Source organism: Lissotriton vulgaris, chromosome 3_1, assembly GCF_964263255.1.
Source record: "Lissotriton vulgaris chromosome 3_1, aLisVul1.2, whole genome shotgun sequence".
Lineage (NCBI taxonomy): Eukaryota > Metazoa > Chordata > Amphibia > Caudata > Salamandridae > Lissotriton > Lissotriton vulgaris.
In genome coordinates, this window is record NC_141689.1 from 252,072,927 (window position 1) to 252,090,356 (window position 17,430).

At 43.6% G+C, this 17,430-nt stretch overlaps 1 protein-coding gene across 1 annotated transcript in view; it reads right to left on the reverse strand.

Moving 5' to 3' along the window:
* Nucleotides 1-17,430, reverse strand: part of ACAA2 (acetyl-CoA acyltransferase 2) — a 111,649-nt gene that overhangs the window by 72,397 nt on the left and 21,822 nt on the right. Inside the window, exon 3 of the mRNA XM_086960376.1 lies at nucleotides 4,132-4,260. Within this exon, the coding sequence (XP_086816502.1) occupies nucleotides 4,132-4,260 (129 nt within the window). The remainder of the gene's footprint in view (nucleotides 1-4,131; nucleotides 4,261-17,430) is intronic.

Here is a 17,430-nt window from a genome sequence, read left to right on the forward strand (position 1 = left end):
CCATAAGTTTGAGGATGGTGTGGGCTGGGTATTGCTAAATGGGAAAATGTGCAGCATTTCTGGCCCTGGCCCTGGTCCGTCTTAGTGCTCAAACAGGCAACTGCCCTTGTCCTCTCTGCCCTTAACAGGCTCAAACAGGCAAGTGCCCTTGTCCTCTCTGCCCTTAACAGGCTCAAACAGGCAACTTCCCTTGTCCTCTCTGCCCTTAGCCCAGACGCCCGGGCTGAGAGGCCCTAACCCTGGCCTTTTCTAGCCCTAGTAATCAAGTGACCCTTCAGCCAATGGGAACCCTAGCCCTAAGACTATCCAATCACAACACTAGCCCTAACATCTAGAACCAATAGGAGACCAGGACATTACAGCTAATCCTAGCCCTAGTCCAAGCACACAATCAGTTAAAAAACCCAGATCTCTACGTCCAATAGAGGCCCTAGCCCTACCAGTAGTCCCAACCCAAGACCAAGCCACCAATGGCACAGGAAGCCCTAGTCCCTACTTCCAATAGAAAGCCTAGCCCTGCTCTTAGTCCCACAACTAGTCCAGCAACCAATCACACCAGAAGCCCTAATCGCTACTTCCAATTAAAGGTCTAACCCTAGCCATAGTACCAACCTACTCCCAACAACCAATAACATAGGAAGCCCTAGTCCCTACTTCCAATAGAAATCCTAACCCTAGCCCTTGTCCCAACCCTACATTGATTGAATCACAGACCCAGAAACCAATCAGAACCCTCAAATACCCAACCAATGAGGACATTAACCCTAATCCAAGAAGAAACCCCAGAAACAACCACCAATCAGTGTACCAACCACTAGCAGACCATATATGGTCCTAGCTACCTCAGACAAGGTTTGCTGGCCAAGGAGTTGGAAGCTGCTTCTCCTGTTCAGAATCTCCTAGGAGACAAACAGGCTCGATCCGCACTTTGAACTTCTGCAGGTGAAGGCCTAACTAACTTGAAATCTAACAATACTGTTTGAATAAAACTTTACTTCCTCTCCTGGCCAAAAAACGAAGCGCACAGTCCCTAGTAAACACAGTTTAAACAGCTCACAGAACCACTCTCTGATGTAGAATATCCCTGTTGTGTGGGGGGAGGCAGGGGGGCTGGTTTCACTGGCTTGTGAACACAAAATGGTGGCTGGGGGTGCACTGTTTTAACATACAGGTCTTAGCACAGAGCAAAGGAGAAATTTGGACGGAAAACTAAATTGTCACCAGGAATGAGAGGGATAAACTACAGAGTTTGGATTGCAAATCCCACAATTCAACATGTTAAATGGAAGCAATCATGGGCAGGGGAAACCACAGGTGATAAAATATGCAATCACAGGCAGGTTAAAACTACAATTTTAAACTGTAACAACCACAGGCAAAGACAGTAATCACAGAAAGAGAAAATAGTTTTTTAAAACAACTTTTGTTTTGGTGAAGAAACAGCACTAGTCGGTCTCCTTACACTACCTGGACTATGCTCACTCCAATCTGGGGCACAGGTAGGCTGCAACTAAAAGATGGAGGAGAATGTTCCGACCAAACTATCACAGTAAATTAAATACGTAGGATTCAATAGAATCATCCATGGTCCATCACCTACATTCGCCTTCATAAATCAAGGATCAAACAAAGCCATAAGACCAACAAGCATTGGAAATTCAATAGGTCTCACATTAGAAAAGTTGGAGCTATTGGTCTTGTAAATGACAAATATTTTATTTATTTGTTGGTTTTTAAAATAGCTAAATTGATAGCTTTGTCATTTACAATGCCAATAGTTATAACTTTCGCGAATGTGACACCTATAGCATTAGGAATGCAACATGTTTTGTATTTACGTGACTTAGATGGCAGCTCTGGTCGTTAGGCCACATCTCTAGAGAGAAGGCGAGTGCAGCAGGGGAGAGAAGCACAGCAATGCAATAGCTCTCGCATTACGAAAGTTTGAGCTATTGGTATTGTAAAGGACACATTTTTTATTTATGTGCTTGTTTTGAAAATAGCGAAATTAATAGCTTTGTTATTTACAATGCCAATAGTTATATCTTTCGCAAATGTGACACCTATTGTAACATAATATGTGTTGTAGCACTGAGTGGTGTGAGGGTGAGGGGTGTGAGGGTGTAAGGGTGAGGGGTGTGAGGGTGAGGGGGTGTGAGGGTGAGGGGGTGTGAGGGTGAGGGGGTGTGAGGGTGAGGGGGTGTGAGGGTGAGTGGGTGTGTGACGGGGTGAGGGTGAGTGAGGGGTTGTGAGGGGGTGTGAGGGTGTGTGAGGGGGTGAGGGTTAGGGGGTGTGAGGGTGACTGAGGGGGTGTGAGGGTGACTGAGGGGTGTGAGGGTGAGGGGATGAGGGTAAGGGTGTGTGAGGGTGAGGGGGTGATGGTGCGAGGGTGAGGGTGTGTGAGGATGAGGGTGTGTGAGGATGAGGGTGTGTGAGGGTGAGGGTGTGAGGCTGAGTGAGGGTGAGAGGGTTGTGAGGAGGGTGAGGGTGTGTGAGGATGAGGGGGTGAGGATGAGTGAGGGTGGGTGGGTGAGGGTGTGAGTTGGACTACCAAGAGGACTTCTTAATAAACTCGATAGGCGAGACCTAAAAACCACACTTAGGACATTCTCACAAGACGTAACCAAAGTGAAACCTCATTAACCTGACGAGGGGTTAAGGACAGAAACCGTCTCTAGTACCCCATTATGAAAACACGAGGGGTTTAGGTTTACTACCGTTTTAGTGATTTCTTAATGTGAATTAAAATAGAATGACTACACTCATGCAATGAGCCCTAGGTCTTCAGATAATACCGGCTTTCTAACCACAGGCACTTAGCATACAGGTACTTGGGAGCTCGTACTAGTAAACAGAAAATCTAAACTATAAGTAGCAGAAGACCGCAGAATAAAAGACTGAAAGGCTAGGATTGTATGACGTTTTCGAACATGATATTGTATAAAAGTGAACAAAAGATGGAAAGGACTATTTTAAAAATTAGATGATTGTTCTACGGGACAAGAATCGGTCGCTAGTCCAGTCCTCAAAAGTTTGATTTTTGAAGGAAAAATAGTTAATAGTGCTACAGAGGAAGGACCAACGAATACAACTTAAGAGGCACAACTTGACCTTTGTCACTGAGAAATACACTGCAGTACAGGTCCATACCAGCGGATAACTAGAACCAATACCGCAGTCGTCAATGTAACTACTATTTCAGCTTCCGATTGGTCCCAGCAGCTTGCGCCCTACCTTTCATTGGTTTACTGTCTCTCTGTAAATTACATGCCCCGCCCACATGCATTAGACACCCCCAAAAAGTAAGTCACGTAGAACTTGCCGCTCCCTTACCGTGTAGTACGACAATAGACCCGCGTTGTAATCTAGCACGAACCAGCGGTACTGCCAACCTTTCATAACTTTCGTCCATTTGCTTAGCGAACCTTCAGAAAGCAGCCCGGGCTAAGTGAGAGGGCGGGGGCTGCCCGCGCATGCGCGCTCCAAGCCCTGGCGCCAAAGCGGAGTGCGGCATCTGAAGTCCCGGGTCCCAGGAGGGGGCCCGGGTGAAGACCAGCGCTGCGGAGGAGACAGGTGGTGGGGGGTAGTGTACGCGCATGTGTCTGTGCGTGTGTCTGTCTGTGTGCGCGTGGGTCTGTTTATGGAGGGGTGCGTGTGTGTATGCAGTGTGTGTGTGTGTCTGTGTGTGTGTGTCTGTGTGTGTGTGTCTGTGTATGCGTGTGGCTGTGTATGTGCGCGAGTGTGGCTGTGTGAGTGATTGCGCACGGGAATATGAGGCACGAGAGGGGCACGGCGTCATGGCGCCCATGAGGTAAAATCTCCGGCAGGAGAAGCGCGTGTCAGTCTGCTGTCCACATTCCCCCCCAGAGTGATAACATAAGTTGTCGAGCCCTAGACAGCAAAAGCTTTGCTTTTGCTTTCGTCTAGGCTCGACCTAAAAACAAATAAAACATGCTCATCAGTCTACATCTCCAATGTAGAATGGTACAATGGTACACAATTCCAAAGTTGGTAAATGCCTCCTGGCAATCTTTCCATCCTCAAAAACACCATGGTTAGGGTAATCAAAAGATAGTGATTAAATGTGTGTGAAATAGAACTACAGAGCTTCATGAATAAAATATACTGTACCTGGCATCCATTAACAATGGACTGGAAACCAGACCCACAGAGTCTGTTAACGGTGAGGGCAGGAACAGGAATAGGCACGCCAACCCTGAGACCTACATGCCTTGCAATGTACGCAGCATCTGAGGAACTCTGGAAGACAAAATGAGACAAAATTAAGCTACACCAAAGCCAGAAGCGATTTGATGCAGTTAGAAGAAATACATATGCTCTCCGATTCTGCACAACCCAAAAAATAAAAATCTGCATTGCACCTCAATCACTCCTCACTAGCTGCAAGGAAGCCCTCACTAAATGGATCTTTTGACAATTAGCAAAATATTTCTATTTTGAGTCTCTCACACAGGACCAAGACACCTGGCATGCAGATCAAAATGTCTCTTTTCTTGGGTTGGCAGCAGTCCTAGAGCAGAAGTGTTTGAAATATGGTCAGTGTCTCTCACAGGTGCTTATATATGACAGCCATCATCAACGATGAGAAAAATAGACACAAAAATCATGAAAGCAATCAAATATTATGATAATGCAAAATACTAGAGCTGCAAAAATATATAACAAGATGCTCTTCCATGAAATTCAGAAGGCTATGTGTGACTTTTCTCCCTACAGACTGCTTTGGTTTTACAAAATCACATAGTTTAAGCCAGTTAATGCTGGGGGAAGGGCAGGAATGTGAATTCCGATTAAGTCGTTGCCATGGCTGACAATCATGCCTCATTATTGTTTATTTATTATTTTAAAAGTTTTATAAAGCGCAAACGACACGAAAAGGGTATCGGAGCGCTGAACATCAGGGAAAAAAGGATACGATTAGTCACTAAGCAAATAAACATTCAAAATTCTTGTAGTGGACCACCCACAATACAATAAGAGCAAAAACAATCATGAGGAACATATAGCAAGAAAATAAGTTGATTCCGAAAATCTCAAACAAAGGAGATCGCTATTGTTTTCTCTAGGGCATAAAAAGATTCGTTATATTGACTTCGGGACGATTGTTGCAGCTGGTTATTCAAGAGAAGTTCTTTGACTTTTTATTTTGAAAGAAGAGGTGGAAGGGCTCGACCGGATATCAGATATCTGACCTCTGATTACATATTAGACTGTTGTGCTATGGCCTGTCTGATACAAAACTGTCTTGTACCCATCAGGCTGAACAATAGACCTAGCATCACTGTCAAGTGACCTATCAGAAGCTTTATTTGTGGCATCCCTAACATTGTTGCAACTGTATCTTCTCTATGTGCTCCCAGGCTGTCAGGATGCTCCAGTGTTCATTTCTAATGCTGGTGCTGCTAGACTCAAAGGCATTCCCTGAAAATAGACACTGTTGGTGCTGTGCCACTGGTAGCACAACTATTGCATTGTCTTTTCAGCTGTCAAGGGTATCCTTTCAGGGTTTGCATATCGAGTAACTGAAATGTAGTCTCGCCAATGTTTTTATTATTGTATAATAGACGTACATGTAGGGACTTTTGGTCAGAAGTCTTCATGCACTAGTCTGTTAAAACTGTTGGTTATCCTTACTGCACACAGCAAAGAGCAGTGGGTCAGACCACTCCAGTCACTGCCTCCCCTCTTTTAAAGCATTTAGCCTACATTCAAGAGAGCTGGACAAGTGTGGGAATGCCTTTCGTGAACTACTTTTTTTTATTTTAGTAAAATTAGGGCTGAAGTTCCAGTGTCTGCAGTTGTCACTGGAAGCAGTCACGCTGTTGCGTGGTACACTCCTAGTGGGGTATTGTTAAACAATGCATTGCTTCTAGCGGCTTGATCATCTGTGTGCTGTGAACATGAAATGTTATTATTCTTTAGATGCAGGATTGCTGAACTTCTTGAATTTTCCCCTGACTGAGCCACGTAGGGGACCTTTTTTTTTTTTTAAAAGCACCATCAATCTCAAATGCTATTTTATTATTTAATGCAAAGAACTGTATTACTGTACTTTATGCATGGTTCCCGGGTGACCGCCCTTGGGCTATAAACAGTCCCTGCTCGTCCTCTTTTATCAATTCTCCCAACACCAGTCCTTTTGAAAGTGGCTTGTATTTCACATATCACATTGTAATGTGCTGCCTATGTGAGGATCGTGATGTAATGCCTGGATTACTCACTGGTAATCTTCACTACTCCAATTCTTCAGAGAAGGAAGGACAAGAGTAATGAAGATTACAAGTAAGTACACACATTTCCTCCACGCTCCTCTCTCTGCTGGTACCTTGCTTGAACAAGGATATACACAAGCAGTGTGCTCTCGTTTCATCTGACTGACCTACCGCAAGATATGCTAATAAAAAGATAGACAACCCAGGAGTGCATAAAAGCTTTCATTTTTATTAACAAACATAACATCAAACCAGGCATGGTCTTTATATAGAAGTTACTTTACAAAGAACCTTTGAGCCAAAGTCTATTCATTTCCATTGGCCAAATTCAACCTATAATGTGAAATAGATCTAGGAGGGGTAGCAGAAAGAGCTGCTTTGCATATATCCAGAATAGAGATCACAGCCCATTCTGCCAAGAAGCAGACATACTCCTGGTAGAGGGGCTTGCAGTGTTTCAGGATTTGGTATGCCCAGAATACAAGTAAACTAAGGAGACAATGGTCTTAATTTATCTATTCAGTGTAACTTTAAAAGACTTACAACCTCTTTTCACAGATTCAAAATTGGTAAACAATTGTGAGATTGTCTATATTCAGCTGTACTTCGAATATAACTCTTTAGAGTTAGTCCAACAGCTAAAAGATAGAGCTTAGGTTTGGAGTCCGTATTAGTGACACAAAGATTGGAGTATAATTTCCTGATCCCTGTGAAAAGCTGAATTTATATTGGGAAGTAAATGAGAAAGCCAAATCAATTCTATGATCAAAAACCTTCAAGTATGGGTGAAGATCCCAATTCTCCCATTCTTCTTGCTGTGGTCATGGCTCTGAACCATTTCTGTAAAAAGGAGCAAATCACATGAAGGATAAAGAATCTTTTTTCAAAACAGATCATACCTCTTAAAGGTCTTGTTACAAGCATCTCTAGAGAAAATAATTCACCCCAAGCACTATAAGATGGCCTTAACAGCGTACCACTGAAACCTCAAGGTAGCCAAGGATATATTCTTTCAAATCCATGATGCAAAACTGACGAATATTTTCAACTGAATAGTTTACTGGATAAAGATTATTTAAATCACACCATTCATCAAATGAAGACCAATGATTAATATCACATTGTTTTAGTCACCTTCTAAGCACCCGCATTATCTGGGAAACAGGAAGAGAAAGACCAACGTTAAGAGACCCCTCTGCTCAAGCTTCAATCTCATCGCTTCTAGAAGCGGAGGATAGGTAACGGAAGAGTTGGCTGAGGTAAGGAAGAATCTACTAATTTTCCAAAGAAAGGAGTCGACCAAGTCCTCCAAGGCTAAAACAACCCACCTGTCTCCTCCGAATCTTTGAAAGAACCATGGAAACATGAAGAATCGGGAGAAAGGTATACAGGACAGACCGGTCATGGATTTAGAAGAGCACCAACTACCATAACAGGTGAATCTTAGATTCTTGAAAAGTACAGTGTAAGTAGGGTACCTCGCTGTTCTGCAAACAGCTCAACCTGAAACAGTAGAAAATGGACAATCTAGTCCTGGCAGCAAAGAAATATTCTGATCAGATGGTCTACTGGTCTATTGTGTATCTCTTGAACGTGAACTTCTTCAAGAGAAAGCAGATTCTCCTTGGCCCAAGAGCAAATCTAGAGATCTAACAGATTTAGGGCTTGAGACCCTTTAACCCCTTCAGTACTCATGACGGCCCCCGGCTGCAGCCAAGGTGTTAAACTGATAACTTAAATATTGTGTACGCATTCATGTTGTCTGTGTGCAAGGGAGAGTATGTGACTAGGGCTACAGCGGTCGACCTTGGAGCTGGGGAACCATGTTCCAGACTCGCTATACATCCTGTGATTCTGGGCAAATAACTTAATCTCCCTGACCCTCACAAAAATTAATGTGTCCTTCTGTAACACAACAGGTGCTCATGTAAAGCGCTCCGATGCCTTCAGGTCTAGTTTGCGCTATATAAAACAAAAACACAAGAACTGTAACCCTGAACTGATCTGAAAAACCTCCAAACTGCCATAAAGACCTACCAATTAGAGTTTCATATGTGCTGTCCAAAGCCTCTGGGCTGACTGGACTCCCAGAACTGCACCGAATCTTTGGGTGTAGAAAGGAGAATAGAACATTCGATCCAAGGCTGAGGAACGGCCACCATGATAGTTGCTTTAGAACATACTATGTTGTTGATACGAGGATTTCATACTTCTCTGAGAATGGGGACCAATGATGAAGGATGTGTAGACACACCTTGCCTGGGTGCAAGAGTGCCCATGGAATGGTAAAAAATTTTGCCGCCTAAATAAAAACAGAGGAGGAGAATTTGAGTATGCCCTCACTTTTTTGTAAAACGTTTTAGGTCGAGCCTTAGAGGGCCTCTTGGAGCTGACCAGCACTTAGCGCACGAGAGCAAGTTCGTGCTTGAAGTTTGCAATTGGGGCGGACACATGTCCCCCATTTCCCAGCCAATGTAACTGCAAACAGCCTAAGGCTTGCGGTTACCCGCACCGGCGCCATCTGTTTTAAATTATCTTGCCCAGGCACATGCGCAATAATTCAAAACAGATTGCCTGGTGCTCGCTCTCCCAAGCACGCAAACACCACTCGTGGGCTTTCCTCATCCGTGGCCGCCGTCGCCACCCCGACCCCTTTGCTTGTTTTTTTATCTAAATAGCACTCCTATTTGTTCCGAGATAAGATAAAGCGGATTTCTTTATCTACAAGAAGGCTGTTTAACTATTACTGCCTTCCTGATCACTTAATCAAACAGAACCCTTTGCTGATTGTGTTTGGCGCTGGTGTTTTCTAACTCTTGCTTTTATAGAGCGGCTTAAAAATACAAAGTAATCACAGAGTGAATACAAGTTGGAGGTCCACACAATGTGGAGGTCATTCTCGGGGCAATAAAGTTTATCAAAACTAGAAGACAGACTTTGAGACCCAAATGCACAAGTCACTATTTTTTTCCAACACGTTTATTGCAAGTATTTATAGTTGCGGGGTTGACAAGACATTTGCTGTGCCGTGCAAGGCACTGGAATTCTTTTTCAGTTATATTTTTATAGGAAAAAGGTTAATTTCACATAGCAAAGCAGAAAAAGTTGTATGCCAAGGAAGCAAGTTCATTTTGCTGCAACGCAAGTTTGCTCCATATCATAAATTCCACTCTGCACTGTTACCAGGTAACTTCTAGTATTTAAATATATCTCCACGGTTTGCATCATGGGCAGGAAACAGCTGTTTCTGCTTAAATAAAGGGTGATTCGTATTCAACTCTTGTGTAAGAATGTACATTTTGAAATAACAGATGTGAAACGTAAGCCGGAAAATTAAAAATTCACAATCCCTCCATGGGTGTTTTTCAACACTTATTCCTGAAACATATCCTTGTCTGTCGTCAAGCTGAAACTGGCACCCACTTGTGCAATCAGCCTGAACTTAGTCATTTTGGGACTCCCCTTTATCAGTAGCGGTGACCATGATCATACAAACCTGGGCCAAATCACACAAACTTTGTACCCTTGCTTTGCGGTCTTCTATGATGTTTGCTGAAACCAACCAGTGCAAAAGTGACTTTCATACAAACTGGTCAGTGTCGTTTATATAGCGATTGGTTAGTGCATATGCTTCAGTTGTACTAGCCTATTTTGCATATACCATTATTTTACACCTTCCCTTGCCTGACTGAGGTAGTGTACAAAATGAGCAGAGGAAGTGAACTCTTTTATGAATGCTGAAGAATGGTGAGGTGAAATAAGATGATGGTACTCGATTAGCTGCAGGTAAGAGATCTCATTTGATAGAAGAAGGGTGACTCCATGTTTAGAACCCCGGCAAGTGTAGGTACTGTGCAGGGGTCCAACTAGACCCAAATTTTGGAGGGGAATGGGGCCGAACCCTTCCATCAATGGCGCAGAACAAGCATCAGACTTGGGAATGGAATTATCCTCCGAGCCAATGTAAGACAAGGATTGGCATAACCAATAGCTCTCGCCTATGGGACATTATAAGTGTTTAGCCATGCAACAGTTGATGTTGTTGCACCAAGGATATTGTGTTTCATAACTAAATACTTATATGGTCCCAATAGCTAGACCTATTGACTATGCAAATGCTTGCTTATAGATGGACCACTGTTATCCTCCATATTACCATCTCGCTTTGGACTCAAAAACATGTCCTTAGCAGCGCCTCTGTTTTTAATATTAGAAACTCCAAGTGATTCTTCGAGCTACTGGAAGATACACCATCCCCAGATCTGTTCTGAACCAGAAGCCATTATTATCCATGGTCTAAGAAGTAGAAAAAGATGGAATTTCACTTAACTGATTAGGTACCCAAATTCCTGAAATACTGGTGTCTTTCAAAGTCTGGACATAAAATGGAGAAAGTATCAAAAGAGGATACAGAGAAGGATGCACTTTGAACCGGTGGTTGCAAAGCTAGGCCATCACCATGGACAAGATCTTTGGGGAAAACATTTGGTGCAGTTTTAGGCTAAAGGGGAGCACTCAAAACGTTCAGTGCTGATCCCCCACAGCAATCCAGTGTACTTTAAATTGGAGTCTGCAATTGGAACATGTAGCTATGCACCCTGCGAGTCGATATTGGTCAGAAAAACTTCCTTTGCTATCAAGTTAATCCCCTGTTGTAGCGCACTCATTTCAAAATGATTGATTGTATACATTTGTTGAGGGCCTTCAAGCCTATGTTCATTTTATGATGTCTTCTGCACAAAAAACGCAATTCAATACGATCCGGACTCTCCTGCAGTAGAGCAAAAATAGTGGCTCGGTTCCTCGTCAGGGTAGATACACTGACTTGTACAGCTTAACAGGTCACCAAGTTTTGGGGCCCAAACTGGGACCCTGGTAGGGTAGGAAAAAGCTTACCTCCTCACCGAGTCATTGGCCAATGGGGAAAAAAGTCCCCTTCATAACCTGAAAAACTATGTGCAGGACCCAATTATTTGTAATCGAAAACCTCCAGTGTTCTGGAAATAAAGCGAGACATTCCCCCCACTAAGTCTTAACCTTCCATATTCTCTGCGTAGTCAGGGAAGCCATTTAGGATTCACTTAGATGCCCCTCCCCCACCCCTAATGATTGATCAAGTAATTGTTGCCTTGATCACATTTTGGCTGTTAAATGAACCATCTCACTTTTTGTGCTCATTTCTCTCAAATTTCTTTTCGTACTTCTGGTGGAAAGGTTGAGCATGCTTTTGGTTCTTAAAGACTTATATGAACCTCTTCCAGCTGTTCGATAAAAAAAGCTTATTACACGAAAACAGCATCTGAACAGTGTTTTTCTCTGCCCTGATGCCAGGGCTGATGTTCTTTATTTATCAAAAGCACAACCAGAGTGAAACTTTGATTGCATCAGATTGTGGCCAAGTAACTCGCAAACATCCCAACCCTTGCAATACTTCAAGATACAGATTGCAAATCCTTTGCATGAGACTGGTAAGCAAATATTTCATAACTCATGGATAAGCTTAAAGCAGCATAAGCTCTATTTTAACCCCTTCCGTGCTGCCGTTGGCCGACGGGAGCACTACCTCCCAAGTGCTGCAGTCGGCCAACGACCGACGCAGCCCCGCCCACCCTTTAGAATGCCCGTACTGTGGCGGGAAAACCGCTGCCGTTAAGCATTTTCAGCCTTTTTATCCGCTGGGTTAAATATATGGCCTCAGTCACAAGAGAGGGCTGACCCGCCACACTAGTCAAGGGAGGATCTATAAAAATGGATTTAGCAAGATGATACAACGTGCTCATAAATCTTGGAAAAGGTATTTGTAGAAGCCCTCCATTCTCTCTTTAGAAACCCTAGGATAGTTGACAGGACAGGCATCCTAGGAACTGCAGGTCTCTGTAGCTGGCAAAACCTTTGCCCACTAATACCAGACTGCTGTTCGTCTGCATGTGGATGAAAATTGAAAGAAAGATATGAAATCACTGGTTCAAGTTCCTTCTCCAGTATATAGTTCCATCTTGGAGTGGCAGATTATCAGGTCTTGATCATAGGGGAAACCTAGGAGTAACAAGAATGTGATGAGGAAACTGAAAATTGAGACTCAACCAAAACATCAGAAGAATGCGGAGAAGCACTAAAACTCCTCTGTATTCCACAGGCATCAGACAGGGAAGTAACCTTTTCAGGATGTCTCTTCTCAAACACGGATTACAGCGAGCTCCCCCCTGAGCATGTATCTGCACACTATGGGTGCAATTCTACCCAGGAGACGGGAGAAGAATGCTACTTCTATTGCATTACCTGCCCACCTTACACCAATGCAAGAAACCAACAGACTAAAGGTGGAAAAGGGAAGCCTTGAAATAACAGCACTGGGTCATCAAAGGCAGCAGACCTCACAGATGTCTTTTTTAGATTTCTCTTTGAGAAAAGCCAGGAACAATAAATAAATGAAAAAGCCTGCAGACTATGATGTGTGTTAACACAGGAGGGTAATTAGAGCCTTATTTATTTTAACATGGTCGGAGAGGTTTTTCTCCTCTTGATGGCACTATCATGCTGCCACCAGAATCTCACTGCTCTAGGCAGGATACTGAGGCATTTTAGTGAAGTAGTACAAAACAGTCTGCAGTAACCTATTGTAGACTTTGATGTTTGGCAATCCAACTACAGGGACACAGTGAACGTCTGACCCACTGTACATGCAGATAAGAGATGAGCTCTCACCCAACCAGAGTGCACATGATTGCAGTCGTAAATGTCCCCAATACCATGAGCTTCTGCAATGTATATAACAATTCCAACAAAATCAGAGAATATGGAATCCTCTGAGTAAAAGAAGTTTAAACAAGTAGACAAAAGTATCTTCACAACTTTCAAATAGCTTAAAAGTAAAGTAGCAACAAATAAATGACACCAAAAAAAAAAGGAAGAGAAAGAGGAGTAGATTTTATAAGAAATATTGTCTGGATTCAGAGACAGAGCAGAAAGTTTGGGGAAGGAAGGAAGTGATGGACTGACTGTGTGAGACTTATTCTCATTCAAGTAAACAATGGGACAAGGAAATAAAATTCATGCGACGTAATGTGGCTGCCAATATGAAAATTGTGACCAAGTTATTTTCGCGCTACATAAAACTTTATAAATAAATAAGCAGCATATTTTGGGGTTTTTTTGCACCAGCGGTGGTACATTACTTAGTCAACTGATAGCATGTAATTATTTTTGCTTAAAGATTCCATGTATTCATTAGAGACTATTATGTCTGACTTTGATCAATTTCTACATGCGTCAATTATTACTTTGCAACATTTGGTAATAATAACAATTTGTATTTTGTAAAGGTACATATCTAAGCGTGGGTTACAATGAATGTTTTCATTACTCAATTTATTTCCCTCATTTTATCAAAATGTGGAAGGTTGGAAGCCTTACTTTCTATTGCCATGAATAAAACTCATCCTACTACACCCCAGATTCGAAAAGGCCGATTCTGTAGCTGGCTCCGCCATTTTGGTAAGGTCAATATATTGCCCCACTGATTTCATAGTCAGCTGAAAGTACTTAGACATATGTTGTCAAAGTGCTTTCTTTGCACAGTGGTTCAGCACAGACAGGAAAGAAGACATGAGGTTTTTCCTTTGATTAGGTTTCCTCTAATCTTCGTAGTGTCATACCAAAATCATACCTGTTCCTATTGTTCTTCCGGTCATGAATGAGCACGAAACAAGTGTTGTATTTGCTTTCATTCACTTCAGTGCCAAGACAATTAGAACAAAAGTAGTGATTATTTTACACCTTTGTCAGTATATCCCCATAAGATGTGTATTTGTGCTGTCCTCCGCCTTGTCCCCTGAAAAGTGAAATAAAGGTTTTCTACACAATGCTCTTGTTCATTTTCAGAAATGTACGTAGGAAATTCACTTACATTTTCACCTTTTTTTTAAACATAAAATGAGTTTTACTCTTCACAAGGCACTACGCTGTGATTTATGTTTGTAACATGTCTGCTATAAAGTTTTGCTCTTGAACTTTAGTGTACTTTGTGCAGGTCAACTTTGTGTTCGGAAGTAGTTATTTACCATTGCCTGCCCTCAAGTTGCTGCTCTGCATTTTTAAGACTTGTCTGAGAGAGCATGCGCTGTATCCTGGAAGACATTTTGTTAACTAAAAAGGGCTTGAGCACGCCCACTGCTTGTCATTCTTTAGTTTCATTCTTATTTTCTGGCTTCTGATTGGTCGGTACACGCCAGGTTCACTTTCTCTTTGTTCATTTGTCCTTTCTCTTTGTTCATTTGTCCTTTCCGTAGAGCAAGGACCAAGTACTGATTGCTTCTTTTTGATGAGTGTCCTTGTGCTGCTTATGCTGGGATGAGGTACTTTTTTTTACCTTTCTTTCCCCGTCGTTCTTGTTGTTGCTTGTTCCCCCGCTCCACTTCCTGCTTCAGTATGTGTTTTGTTAGACAGTCTTGCTCCTAGTTTTGCTCGACTCCGTTGCCGTCACCGCTAGTTTTGTTCTCCTTTTCTTTTCTTCCCATCCCCTTCTAATCTTTGTTGCAGCATGACACCACCAGCAGGACACAAATTGTTAGTAGCGGTTTGAACAAGGATTTCAAAATGGAATGGCTTTGTGCTAGTGCTAATAAGTAATCACTCGTTTAATTGCAAGAAAGTGCTTTTGGTAAAGGTTTCATAACTTATAGATGGTCTTGGCCATGATTATAATGTTTCAGGGAAAACAATGTTTTACACTGGTTTATGCTCACACAATTTTAGGTTTCAAGTGTATTCAAGCATTGAAAATAACACTGTAAAGCATTTTTTTTGCTTGCTTGGCTGCTCCTCATGCGTTTCCAACTTTAGCATAGTGTGTATATTGTAACAAAGATTACCATGTCATATTATACAATGACAGGCTCTACCACACCATACTATACAATACCAGACCATACGATACAATGGCAGGTCATAACATACTATACGACAGCCATACCTCTTATACGACCGGCCAAACTATCTAATAAGCGGTCATACCATACTATACAATGAGAGGCCATACTATCCAAACGACAACTTATCATATCATACTTTACAATACAATGGTAGCCCATACCATACTGTACAATGATAGGCGGTACCATTCCACAGAATGGCAGGCCATACCACACAATACAATGACAAACAATGCCATACCATAGTATACAATGGTAGCAGCTTGGTTTACCAATATACAATCCTTTGTGTAAGCTAAGGGAAAAAAAACCACACAGTGTACTTATAAAAATAGATATTTATTACCATCACTCACTGATATTAAACAATATCTCCTGCCCAGAGAAATACTGTCAATGCACTCAATACTTCAAAATAACACTGTAGGAAGCACCAATACACAGTGGTCCCTTGGAGGGGGACCACACCGCATATCAAGATATTGTAATGTAATTATGTCTTGTAAAGCGCATGAATCACCCCACACAGGGTATCTCCGCGCTGTAGACTGCTGGGGAACCCGTCCTGGCTTTCCCTGTGAGATGGACCCTACTGGGTATCTCCAGGGTGAAACAAGGCATCCCCGGCGTATGTGGGGGGCCGTTGTGGAGATGAGGCAAGCTAATGCCCAGAGTTGCAGAGTGTGATCCCTGGTTAGAGTAGGCACTGCGGCGAGAATTATTGAGTCCGCTGACCCTGGTCCACGACCCTGCCGCGTCGGGAATTGAACCCTGGTCCCGGGCCGTCCTCTGCTTCCAGGTCTGCCGCCTCTAACCAGTGAGCCACACCACTCCACGATATTGAAATTCGGACCACAATCGTGGATGAGATTGGACCCAGACAGTTTAGAGAATCCAGGTGAGAGTTTAGGTACCCCACGATAGCCGTAGGCCAAGAGGATACACGATTGCATACTCAAAACTACTCAGCGTACGTTGCGGTTGCAGTCTTGAAGAGGACAGACCCTTCCCAGTGGACCATGAAGATACCCAGTGGAAGACGGAAGGTTGAGGATTCACCCCACCCGTAGATACCCTCGGAATCAGGATACCTACAACCACTGTTGAGCACAATCGAGGACTTCAGGACGAGAGCGTTGGTTCAGAAGGATGAAAAGTCTGTTGGAACCGAGGCGCGGGTTCATGTCCGAAAGCACCTTAAAGCAAAAGGGACAGAGTCTATGCCTCTCCGGGTAGTCCAGGAGGCATGGAAGATGAAGGCCACTCAAGTTCAAATGAAGCAGGTCAGTCGATAAAGAGGCTCTAAGTAGGAGTACACCGAATCGGTAGCTCTACACAAGCCACTGGGATGCGGAGTCCATCCAATCAACCGTGTCTGCATAGGTCATTTATAGCGGGGACAGACTCGTTAGACAGAACCTTTTGATGTGTCCGACTCCGTTGATACCAGTTGGTCGTGGTAACAGATGCGATTACCGTGTGATGAAGCGATGCAGCGACGCAGTGAACAGGGGTTCAGTTGAGGGGAGTTCAACGAGGGATGCTGGCCTAAACTCGACGAGAGGACAACTCAGGCCTCGAGGGAATGCAGAACCATCACCTGTGTTGCTGAGCCTTTTGGAGTCCTATGGAGCCCAGGGTCGACAGACCGGTAGATTGTGTTGCAGTGCTTTCGGATGCAAGTGAGTGACTCCTTCACTCCAAGGGAGATTTCTTTGGACGTCTTTAGAGGTCCACAGGCCCAGGACAGAACCTGTATGGAACGCGCACACTGATGGTGCAGCAGATTTGCAGGACGACGAGGTCAGGAGCAGACCGAGGCTTCTCAGTTGCAGTCTCGCTCCAGAGCAATGGACGATGTGGTCAGTCCGGCACGGTCAGCACAACTCGGCCAGAGTGTCCAGACGGTCAAAGTTGAGCTGCACTTGAATCGTATCCCACAACGAATCTAGGGACCCACCCACAGGTAAGCCCTTCAGTACCTTCAGGAGAGGGTTGGGATGAGTCAGGGGTCCCTCCCAGAGGAGGGGCTGGACAGAGGGCAGGATACACCTGTGTCCCTTGTCCAGTTTTGTGCCAAAATAGGGAGCCAACGGCTCCCTGAGCTGGTTTGAACTGGAGTATGCAAGGAAAGCACCAAATGTGTCCCTATTGGAGACTATGTGGCGCTAGCAAGCACCCCCACCCCAGCCTAATACACTAAATCCGGTCTGGAAGATGGTCATACCTCCCTGCGATGGGAAACCTTTTGTCCTACCTTCCCCTGC